Source organism: Podarcis pityusensis (assembly GCF_964106645.2).
Source record: "Podarcis pityusensis genome assembly, chromosome: 1".
NCBI lineage: Eukaryota > Metazoa > Chordata > Lepidosauria > Squamata > Lacertidae > Podarcis > Podarcis pityusensis.
This window is the reverse complement of record NC_138028.1, coordinates 113,847,260-113,859,612: the sequence shown is the minus strand read 5'-3', so window position 1 is coordinate 113,859,612 and position 12,353 is coordinate 113,847,260. Positions and strand designations below refer to the sequence as shown.

Genomic DNA, 12,353 nt, shown 5'->3' with positions numbered 1-12,353 from the left:
GTACAGCAACTTATGGAAGGTCACAGGTTATGGATTGCTTTAAGTCAAGTAATGCCCTTCTTCCAACTTTCCTGAGACATGCAGAGTCATCTAGTTCTAAGACTGACTCCACAAGAACTGGAACTGTTTCAGTTTGGAGGATTACCTAAACTGGAAGCCTCCTGGTCAACTATTTTCCAGTAGTAAGTCATTTCCATCTTCTGTGAAGATACGTAGCACTTTCCATTCTTAAGAAAAACCCCAGAGCTTTATTCCACAATGGGTTTGTTAATATACTGATCTGTATACACGTAGACTTTCAATGCACTGTCCGTAGAATAAACTGACTGACAACACTTACTCCAAGGAATGTAGCATGCAACTGAAAGCCTTATATGAATTTCTGCCATCAATTCAGCATCTTACAAATACTCATACTCCAATTCTGATCACAGAAACACTGCCCTGCACTGTCTAGGATTAGTATATTCCAAATTTCACAAGGCTTCTGTCCCTTTATAAGAACTGTAGATCTTAAAACTCAATCCAGGACACTTTCCTCATAATTCAGTCAACAGAAAAAGCTGTAGCTATGGAACATCTGCCTTTTATACAGTACTGGATCTTTTGGCATATTATCAACACACCACTGAGATTTAACCAGTGTCAATATCATTCGGTGCTTCCCTCATCCCACCCAATGGGCACTGGCATTAGAAGAGCTGCCTGGTAATAATTATCAAGCAAATCCAAATATTTACAGTGTTGTATCATTACTTACATTGTTGTTGCGTGTTTCGACAGCTGGAAATTTTCTTACAATGAATTTGACAGCCGATTCAAGATTTTTGTCAATAAGATATGATGGTTTTGCTTTTGGGTCTCCACATGCCTATGGAAGAAAATGAGAAGAAAAAAAACTAAACATATATTCTTTTCACTAAATACTATATATTTTTAGCTGATCTCCAATAAGAAACTAGATAGACTTCTTTAGCTTTTTAGTGAGCAGGTGAAAAAAATGAGTGGGGATTCTCACAGCTGGACTATGTAATGTGACACAGTACAGAGATGCTCTTCTACTGGAAAAATGCATGGAAATTCAAAGCAGTTAGTGCAGAACAGCAGTGAAGGGGAAGTTCAGTCTTAAAAGAAGAAATGGAAACTTTGGCTAGAAGTAAAGCATGAGGTAGGTTCACCATGTATTTAGTGATGCTAATCAACTGGTAGAAAACTCTAGCTGTCACCACCTATACAGGGCAGTGCTGCACTTATTGCATATTAGTATAATTTATCTGAAATAAAGAACCAAGCAATATATAGTTAACAGTAGTTCACCTGCGATTTCTCTCTAATACGCTAAACAACTTGGAGTAGTTCAAATGGAGTAGAACTATTTAAATTACATTTTAACAAGCTTATCATTAGGCACAGTTTCTGAATCTAGAGCCACATTCATTATATTTAGGCCTACAAACATGCCACAGCCCCACAAAGAGTTACTTCCATCACAAAAAGCAAGTATTTATGTGGATTTGTTATTGTCATTCCCCACTGAAGTCTACTGTTAGTGAGGTGTGTGGCAAGAAAAAAGTTGACTATTAATGGCACAAACAGCAGGCAAGTTCCATTGTCACATGCTATTTTCTTATCAGCTTGCTTCCTAGGGCATGAATTTAATTTGTATAGAGCGGCTGCATACATTTGCTGAAGGACTGTAATTGAACTGCTGGTAGATTGTAACTAATGTGCATGTATCAAACAGATTGCACCCCAGACTGAATGGTGACTCCATCTGTACATTAATTTGGACATTTTAAATTTTATCTACTCTTTCAGTGATCTCAAAAAAGACATTACTCTCTAAATCACCTGTCACACAATTCTTTTCCTACACAGCTGGCTAGCTGTTTACATAATAAATTTATGATCCATTGTAACAGTAGAACTCTTTTTTAAAAAGTGCTACATTCTAAAGTAGAACTCTTTTTTAAAAAAGTGCTACATTCTAACATATAGTTAAGACAAGCTGGGACAGAAAATGGTGAATAGTTGAACTGTGTAATTAACACACCACTGTTACATTCTCAGAAGAACGCTGTGCAGCAATCCCGTTTCTGTTTCAAAATCCCTTCCTAGATACAAAATTCTAATTTAATAGAGAATTTGTGGCTCATGCAAATTATAACATGCTATGCATTTTTATGCAACATAGTGAAATGCCAAGATGGCCACTTATTAACTTTTCTACAGTTGTGTCGTGAATTATAGAGACAGAAGTCATGAAGTATGAGACTGATCTGAAAGCGGGCAGAGGGAAGGTGAAAAAGCTTTGCAAACCTTCCATACTTGTCCTTGCTGGGGAAGCATTGCAATGAAAAGAGAGAAGATTACACATAAACAAAAAATTTCTTGGATTCCCACAAGCATCATGTCCAGAAAAGCAAACTACCTTATTTACTCAAATCAAATGCTCACCTTTTTTGGCCAAATTAAGAGCGAAAATTAAGGTGTGCATTAGATTCAACGGCACATTGACATTCACCAGAAAATACTTTTTTTGTTTTGTTTCAAGGTTCTGAAAATTGAGGTTTGCATTAGATTCGATGGTGTATTAGACTCGAGTAAATACGGTACTTCTATTTAACAAAGTTAAAGTCAAGTGCTGGCATAATTAAATATTTCTACTTACAGGCAGCATTCTAAAAGGCACTATTTCTATTACATATATGGTGCTCAAAATGTGTGTACAACAATTTCCAATGCACAATATGTTGTATCACATCAGCTTCCAATATATTTGTTCTGAGCAAGAGGGATAGGTTGGAAAGAAACAAAGTTTAGAGCAAATAGAACATGCAATTTTTAGGAGAGCAACTATCAGTGAAATATTACATACCTGAAATAGAAACGGTAGCCAAGAATGAAAAAACAAACAGTCATTATAGTGGAATCCTAATGCTACCTTTATACAAAATACCGTACAGCTATGATCTTCAAAAATATGCCTGACCTTTACATAGGATGGTTTTCAAATGAGTTAGTTAACATGTTTCCTATACAGTACAGAAAAAACACACTGGCTACCATTCTTAAACCAACTTAAAAGTAATATATTTACATATTTTTTAAAACCTGAAATTACAACAATGTCATGTGCACTGGTATGCCATACAGAGAACCATAAAATAAAATCTAAAACTATGATTTTATATGTAGTTTAATATTTCACTTTGGCTGATGTTTAGTCTATAGCAGGCATAGGCAAACTCGGCCCTCCAGATGTTTTTGAGACTACAATTCCCATCATCCCTGACCACTGGTCCTGTTAGCTAGGGATGATGGGAGTTGTAGTCCCAAAACATCTGGAGGGCCGAGTTTGCCTATGCCTGGTCTATAGTCTCACTCAAAAATGAGATGGAGCACCATTTGCTTGGCTTCTCTAATTTTCAATATTGGTCAAACATGTGGAGGGCCACCCCTGAACTAAGGGCTTCAGTTGTCAGATATTCAAGTAGCTGCCTGTGATGAATTAGAATTGCAGCCAAGTAGGAGGTGGATTGAAGTGTTTGGGTACAACAGCAGCAAGGCCATATTATAGCACACACTAGTTTTGTTGTAAATGCAGAAGAATTCTTTAGTCAGCAACTTCCCAATACCAACAATTCCAACTGTCATAAAAAGAGGTCAGTCAGTCGACAGATCTCAGCAGTAACCAGGGAAGCTTTTGTAACTAAGAACAGAGTTGGGCCCTTATCTACAATATAGTCAGGCACACTAGTAAAAAAAAATATGTATCAGGGGGCTAGTAATTGCAGGGGGACTGGAGCATGAAATCTTTGAAGAGGAGTATACTAAGGTTACCAGATTTTTTTCAATGAATCCGGGGACACTTTTCAACTTCAGTTGAATTCAGTGGATTTTGTCAGGGGACTGATTTGTAAATCCAGGGACTGTCCCCGGGAAACAGGGACGTCTCGTAACCTTAGAGTATACAATGATTCATTACAATCCTTAGTTTATATAAAAGAGCAACATTTGTTCTTCAACTAGTTGTCTTTGAACTATGTCCACAATCCAGATAAGCAAACACCTGACTTTACATCTCCATTGGTATTTTCAACTTGCTACAAAGCCCACAGATCATGTGGCCAACAACTAATTAAATTCAGGGGGATTTCAAAAGAAATTTGAGGTTAGTAACAGGGATACTGCAGCTGTTTTCTTAAAAATCAAAATCCAGAAGACTAACACATTCATTCCTCTAGCTACACCTAAAGCAGATCCTGGTACGCTGAGGTTGATGACAAAGGCTACTATTTTTTTTAAAAATAGTTTGAGAAGTTTGAGAAGATGATTACAATTGCCACAGTATATCCAATGAAGAACAACAAGAGCTGTGCCTTAGAAACAATTTATTCCCATGAGAAAATAGGCATGGAGAAAGACTTCATCTGGAAAATCAGAATATTCCTTTGAAAAATAATTTGTGCATTGTGCTATGAAGAAAAAATGCATTCACTAGTAAACTATGAATGTCTTGGTATTTCCAAGTAAATATATTTCCTTCTTCTATAATAACAATTAGCTCTTCCATTAGCCAGCAATGTGGATTTTCCTGAAAAGTTTCTTATACAGTACAAATAAGCGTAATCTGCACTGCAAAAATTTTCAGTTTGCATCAGAAAACTTTCTAACTCCCTAATTTAACATTCATTCTACTTGTCTTTTTTAGAACTGCCATGCTTGTTTAATTTTTGCAATTGGTACCTATTCTTTGCTACTAATGAAATTATGAAATGGAAAAATTCTCCAAAGGGGAAAAAAGCGTTGAGAAAAAAATCACCCCAAATCACTGCTTAGAGCAGTGGTGAAGAACCCTTTTCAGCAGGCTGAAAAAAGCCAGTTTCTCACTTTGTCTGAACCAGATGCAAACCTAACACCTTGATATGACTGGGGAAGTTAGAATACTGCATATTTCCCCATGCCCTGGTTGAGCTAGTTTTAAAACACCAAAATAACTCAGCTGGGTGTATCCGAGGCAAAGCTCTGCTGGCATAAGTTGTGGCGAGGGGGGGGGGGGAAGACATTGTCAGGAGTGGGAATGTTCGTAGCAGAGGGAGGGAGAAATTTAAAACAAAGTCATACTACATGTTATTAACTCCCTTCGTTCACTGGTCTTGCTTGCAAAGCTTGGTTAAACTTACACCTGCATTTTTGGTAGTGCAACTGAATTTACCCTCTACAAGCCAATGGACAAGCAGAAAATGAGGGTTTACACAGAGTTAGGCAAACTAAGGCCTGGGGGCTGGATCCAGCCCAATCGCCTTCTCAATCTGGCCCGCGGACGTTCCAGGAATCAGCCTGTTTTTACATGAGTAGAATATGTACTTTTATTTAAAATGCATCTCTGGGTTATTTGTGGGGCATAGGAATTCGTTCATTTCCCCCCTAAAATATAGTCTGCCCCCCCCCCAAGGTCTGAGGGACAGTGGACCGGCCCCCTGCTGAAAAAGTTTGCTGACCTCTGGTTTACACTGCTCTTCCCCAAAAAAGAATTCCTGCCATTCTGGTAAAAAACAGTTAGAATGCAGTTTAACTATGCTATCTTATCTGTTCTATGACACAGCTGCCTGTTAGGATTGCTCTGTTCATATCTGTTAATAAACCAGTATGTGACCCTGTTTCATTCACCTAGCTTGTTAACTGACATTAGCCAAGAGTTCTGTTTCAGAAGAAATAATGAACTTGGCTGGTGTGCAACAGTGGAAAAGGAGAAGCAAGGGAGAAGTGCACAGCCACAGCTTGAATAACCATGGTTTATAAAGCCCTGGATGATAATCCAGAGACAGCCATAGCATCTCCCTCTTTTCAAAAAAGTTGATTTACAAGCTATCACAAGTCAGTGCACTAGAGGGTTTTCATGAGTATTCTTGCTGCTGCTGTTTTTTAAGTGAACAGTGTTAACATAGAATCATAGAATCATAGAGTTGGAAGAGACCACAAGGGCCATAGAGTCCAACCCCCTGCCAAGCAGGAAACAGGAAACATAAAATAGGTGGTTTTATTTCATCAACACTGTACTTTATATTACCCTGAAAATACAGATAAATTAACTCTTCTTGGCTAAAGAGATTACATTAAACAAAAAGACTGTGAGCCTGAGCTATAGCAGCTAGCACATTCCCAAACCCTACTGCTCTAGTTAGAATAAAATTAACAACTTGAGGCAGGAATTGAATGGGCTGGGTGGGGAAGAGTTTCATTTTAAGTCAGGAGAGGTAATAATATACACATATAAATTAGGAGTGAATTAAAAAACAACAATCCAGTCAGTTTTTTAAATTATACAATAGGGAGCAGAAAAACTGAAAATCAATGGGGTTTCAAAACTTAACTTTGGCCAGAACAGGCCAACTCTCGCAGCAATTACTTCCTCTTTTCTAAATGAAGAAAAAATCTTAACCAATTTATCTAACCGCAATACCACATATTGCGTAGTAAACCTTTCTTGTTAAAAAACCCCTACAAAACAAAAATACTCAGTGGTAGTGGAGATATGTCCTTTCCTCCTGCAGTAAACTAGCTGTGTGGCAAGCAGAAAGGATACTTAGAAAAGTTCTCTCCTTGCTTTTAGAGGGCTTTTGCAAGGTAGTGGAAGACTCTAGTGCAAGCTTGTTTGAGATCTGGATCTCAATACTCTAGAATGTAATATTAATGGACAAACTGAGTGACAACCCATGCCCAAGAGAGTTGAACAGACAAGAAAATCACTACTTTTCCATCAACCTGGCATAGTTATATTACGTATGCAACATGGTTATAGGCCTCCAAGAACACATGGAGATTTATGGGATGACACCTTTGCTTAAAATCTGAAATGACTTAAGTTAAATATAATTAAATAGACATTCAGTGCTTCGGGGGGCAGGTTGTAAACAAAACAATCAGCTGTGTAAGCATCACTGTATATCTATATCTATATAGCAAATAAAGAAAACTAAAAAAGGGCTTTGCAACAGCATGAGAAATAACAAGATTGTGCTATTCAGAATCCCATTAATGCCATTCTTTTTGCTCCATCTACTACTAGACCACATTAGAAAGACACCTGAAAAGCCACTGCTTTAAACACTGACCCTTCATTACCACAGCAATTTCATAAAAATTCAGATACAAAAATGCAATCCGCATTAACTACAAAATGAATTTCTGATCTGCTATGAAAATAACTGTTTCAAGCCCAGCTGTTTATGATGGGCCTTATTTTCTACTCAAGACTTTGTGACAGTGGGGTGAGATGAGGGACCTGAAATTCACGTGAATGTTATAATTAAGTTATTAACTAACTATAGCTGGAAGTTGAAAAGGAGATACATTCAAAGTCATGCTATGCTAGCAGGGTTGACACCTTTAAGTCATGTATCCTTTATCATTTTTCAAAAAAGGTAAATATTCAGGCTTTGAGTCTACACTACAGGAAGAAAGATAAGGCAGTACAAAATTTCAACAACACACACATGATTTAGAACAAAAACATATGAGCTTTGAGTACAAGCTGCTTTGATATTAGGCTTTTTTTTATTAAAAAAAAAGTTCACTCCCTCTGATACTCCCTTACAAATAAGCTTACAAGAGTTACTAAATCCAATCCAATAAATCTCTACTCAGAAGTAAGCACCACTGTGCTTAATGGGACTTTGATATGGAGTATATTGAAGGCAAAAGTGAGAGAATTTTTTGTAGTGTTTGCATGCTTGGTCTCCTGCATTCTCACTTGCCAGATGACCTGTCGTGTTGCTATTATTTACAAGCCTACAGAGCAACATTTCCATGCTAACCAAGTATCATTAGCAGAAACTTTTTCATTAACTTTAACTTTTGTCAAAAGCACACTAAACTCCATATAACTTTTTTAAAATCCGGAATGCACTGACTTCAGTCTTGTACATCCTGTCTTCTTTTTAAAAACTAGAGTCCCTTTGATCAATTAATCCGATAGCCATTACAATAGTCATCTTCAAATATCTAAAGGCTGTCACTTTGAAGATGGAGCAAGTTTTTTTCCCTCCTGCTCCAGAGGGTAGGACCCAAACCAAAAGCTTCAAATTACAAGAAAGTACATTCTGACTAAACATCAAGAAGAACTTTCTGTTGGTAAGAGCTGTTTGCTGATTGGAATGGACTCTTTCGGAAGGTGGTGGAGTCCTCTTCCTTGAAGGTTTTTAAGCAGAGTTGGATGACCATCTGTCATGGATGCTTTAGCTGAAATTTCTGCATTGCAGGGGGTTGGACTAGATGGCCCTCAGGGATCCCTTCCAACTTTGCAAATATATGTTTCTAGGATTCTATAACCTGTGTTAAGTAATCCTATGTACTTCAGAATATATGTAACTTGCAGAATATAAAGTTCACCAATCCCAATTGCTTGCAACAATTCCAGCAGTCAACAGACAGTATGCAATACGCAAAAAGTTTTTTGCTGCCCATGAAAAAAGAACACCATCTCTGTCTACCCCTCTTTCTGTAGAGTTGAAGTCTTTAAATCAATCAGATTTATGCAGCTTGAAAATTTAAAGACCCTGGCAATACATAATATATAAAAATAACACTATGCAGTGTCAAGAAAATTGACAGTGAATTCTCTCCTTTTTTTTAAATCAAACCTTGTAGTGACCCTAGGAACATTCATATTAAACTCACTAGGGCTTAATTTTCAATAATATGCCTAACTTTGACCTGCTTAATATATCGGGGTGGAATTTTTAACCTCACTTAAGAAAAATGAGGATTTTAGAAATATTTTATAATTTTCATTGTACTGTACAGTTGCAGATGATGAAATCATGACCAGAAAAACAACCAATTGTTATTTTTGAACATTCTGTCTTAATATTTTGCAACTGACAACTCTCACAACACTGCATGATTGTTAAAGCACTCAGTGAGGGGCAGGGGGGAGAACAGTGCATTGATTTTGTGCAGGACATCAATACTGTGGGTTGCTTACAGATTGTGCCAAAACTACCAGAAGCATAGCCTGTCAGCAATATCTTAACTTTCCAAAATGTACCTTTTCTTTTTGGCTAATCCAACCAACCAAAGCAAGCACCTGCTATTTAAACCTTCCGCACGAAGGTTCACCGGAACCACCTGAATGTTGCAAATCCAGTTTCGCTTCCAATGAGAAAGGGTCCAAATCGTATTCCCCCCACCCCACCCGCTTTGTCATTATTTGGACCGCCAGTATAAGAAGAGGTTAATCCTGCCCCCCTCCCGTTGCATGACTCACACACACAGCGCAGGCTCCATCTACTACCTTCCCTCGATTTGTGCGCCCAAGTCATTTTAAATCACATACAGTACTCGATAGGGAATTGTGGCGGCGACCCTCCTCTGAACCCATTTTCTGAAAAGGCGCGGGGGGGGGGGGAGAGAGGTTGGTACTGAAAAAAATTGACCTGGCCGAGATTTTTTTGGGGGGGGGCAGAGGAGGAGGTCCTTCCCCCAAAAAAGACCATCTCCCCCTTCCCGATACATCCTCCTTTTCCATGGGGTATGTGGGGAAGGGAGAGAGGAAGACCAGATGGATCAAACCAGATGGCGCATCCGGCGGCCCGATCCCACATTTCCCACCCCTCCTTCCTCCCCACAGGGCCTTGGCGAAAAGGAAAGCGCCTCCGCCCCGGAGCCGAACAAGTCCCCACACCCAGAAGGCCTCGCTGACTAAGATGCCGCTACTACGACGACGACGGCGGCCTCCTTTTTTCCTTTCCCTCGCTCTCGGGGAAAGGCGCGAGTGAGGCAGTTTAGGCCTCCCCTCAGCCGCCCCGCATCCCCGGCCCTTTCCTTTCCTCCCCAGCCCCGCAGCCGGGCCCGCGCACCTTCTTGATGTTGTAGAGGCGGGTGAGCATGCCGACGCCGCGGTCGTTGAGGATGGTCAGCTTCTCGGCCAGCTTCTGCTGGCTGGGCTGCAGCACCGAGCGCGACATCCTGACGCGAGGGCGGTTAGGCTCTTTTTGCGCGCGCGGCTACGGCCGGCAGCCAAGGAAGAGCGAGCGGACGCTGGGCCGCGTCGCTCGCGCTGAAGGCGGCGGCGGCGGCGGCGGCGGCTGAGGGGAAGACGGCTGCTCCTCGCTTGCGCACTCGCCTCCGCCAAGCCGACGCGCCTCCCCCGCCCGCCCGGCCCCCTCAGCCGCGCTCACAGCGCCGCCGCAGCAGCCGCGGCCCGGCTTGGCCAGCCGTCGCCGCCGCCACCCTCGTCGTCGCCCTCCTCTCAGCCACCGCCAATCTCGGGCTTCGCTAGGCGTGGCGGCGGAGGCAGCAGCGGAGGCGCGCTCTCGCTCTCGCTCTCTCGCTCTCTCTCTCCCCCCCCCTCCCTCTCCTCCTCCACCCGGCCGCTGCCCACAGAGAGGCTGGGCTCCGGCGCCCCACGTGACCGGGCGCCTCTCTGCTGCCCCTCCAAGGTGAGGCGCTCTCGCTGTCACGTGGGAAACTAGGAAGTGGCGGGGGGGGGGGGGCTGTGGAAGGCAGCCGGGGTAGGTTCCGAGGGACACCCGTTCTGCCGGCCAGCGCGTAGCAGGGGAAGATCTCTCTCTCTCTCTCTCTCTCTCTCTCTCTCTCTCTCTCGTGTTCCTTTCGGGTTTTGGGGAATCCGGTATGTTGCACGCCCTCCCGACATTTCTCTGGTGAAAATAGGGATGTCCTGTTCCATCATCATCATCGTTCTTGTTATGGTTTTTTCTATACCCCACCTATCTGACCAGGTTGGTCTTCTAAACTCTAGTTCAGGGGTCAGCAAACTTTTTCAGCAGGGGGCTGGTCCACTGTCCCTTAGACCTTGTGGGGGGCCGGACTATTTTTTTGGGGGGGGGTGTGAACAAATTCCTATGCCCCACAAATAACCCAGAGATGCATTTTAAATAAATTGAGAAGGCGATTGGGCCGCATCTGGCTCCTGAGCTTTAGTTTGCCTACCCATGCTCTAGACACTCTGGGCAACTTCTGGCATATATATATACAGTATATTTGATTTAATGATGTAATGGGTTTTTATTATATATATATATATATATATATAAATTAAAAATAGAAAAACCCAATACAACAACATTAAATCAAATATACTGTATAGAAACAGTTGTAAAAAAATGGTAAAAACAAAAAATGGTAAAAATTATATATATATACATTATATATGTGTGTGTGTGTATGAACACACACACTAGTAAAAACCCAATACAGTGTCACTAAATCATGAATGTTTTAATGTGTTTTTATGTATGTTAGATGCTGCCCAGAGTGGCTGATATATAAAACAAATATATAAAAACCAAAAAAAGTGAAAACAAAAAAAGGTAAAAAATAAATAAATGGTAAAAACAAAAAAAAGTATGCACACACACACACACACACACCGTAAAAACCCTATACAACATCATTGAATCATGAATGTTTAATGCTTTATTATGTTTTTATATATGTCAGAAGCCGCCCAGAGTGGCTGGTATAAACAGTAAAAAAAATATTTAAAAACTTCCCTATAAAGGGCTGCCTTCCGATGGTTCAGCGGTCCAGGAGTAACTCCCTACCCTCCAACATTTATCCGATGAAAATAGGGACGTCCTAAGGAAACGGGGCATTCTGGGATCAAATCAGAAACTGGGACAGCTTCTGTAAATCTGAAACTGTGCCTGGAAAATAGGGATGCTTAGAGGATATGCGTTCTGTTCACAGAATCACAGAATTGTAGAGTTGGAAGGGACCCTGAGGATCCAACCCCCTGTAATGCAGGAATATACAGCTACAGGGTTTGAACCTACAACCTTAGCATTATCAGCACCACACTCTAACCAACTGAACTATGATGGGCCATTCAGTAAATTACTTTGGTTATAGAAATATCCATCATCCTGCCTAGCTTGGGAATCTGAAGCACCTATGTTTTCAAGTCAGATCACTTTGGAGATACTTTAATATGGTTGGTATCTGGACTGGTTGTTCTGCTTCTGCAGTTGCTTGAAGACTTGTAATAAATTGGCAAAAGTTGTAGGATGATGGAGATTCTGTAGCTGTAAGTTTGGTTGCATTCCTAGTTACACTTGGAATGCCACAGAGAAAGAAAACAGAACCAGCATTATAAAAAGGTAAAGGTAAAGGACCCCTGGATGGTTAAGTCTGGTCAAAGGCGACTATGGAGTTGTGGCACTCATCTCGCTTTCATGTCAAGGGAGCCGGTGTTTGTCCACACACAGCTTTCTGGGTCATGTGGCCAGCATGACTAAACTGCTTCTGGTGCAACGGGACACTGTGACGAAAGCCAGAGCGTACGGAAACAGCGTACAGTTTACTTTCCCGCCACAGCGGTACCTATT

The 12,353-nt window shown here is 41.0% G+C and overlaps 1 protein-coding gene and 1 long non-coding RNA gene across 5 annotated transcripts in view; one reads left to right on the top strand and one right to left on the bottom strand.

The window, feature by feature from the left end:
• NCKAP1 (NCK associated protein 1) overlaps nucleotides 1–10,151 on the bottom strand; it is a 50,462-nt gene extending 40,311 nt beyond the window's left edge. For 2 of the 4 annotated variants that reach the window (XM_081023541.1, XM_081023542.1), the window contains exons 1-3: nucleotides 9,864–10,151; nucleotides 2,320–2,337; nucleotides 761–871 (exon numbers count right to left, since the gene is read on the bottom strand). In XM_081023541.1, coding sequence (XP_080879667.1) covers nucleotides 761–871; nucleotides 2,320–2,337; nucleotides 9,864–9,971 — 237 coding nt within the window. In that variant the 5' untranslated portion in view covers nucleotides 9,972–10,151. The remainder of the gene's footprint in view (nucleotides 1–760; nucleotides 872–2,319; nucleotides 2,338–9,863) is intronic. The other 2 variants (XM_081023543.1, XM_081023544.1) reach the window with 1 other exon arrangement.
• Nucleotides 2,344–8,632, top strand: LOC308458714. Its single transcript, XR_013977629.1, has 2 exons — nucleotides 2,344–5,932; nucleotides 6,014–8,632. It is a non-coding gene; the product is annotated as an uncharacterized lncRNA (long non-coding RNA).
• Nucleotides 10,152–12,353: the final 2,202 nt, after the last annotated feature.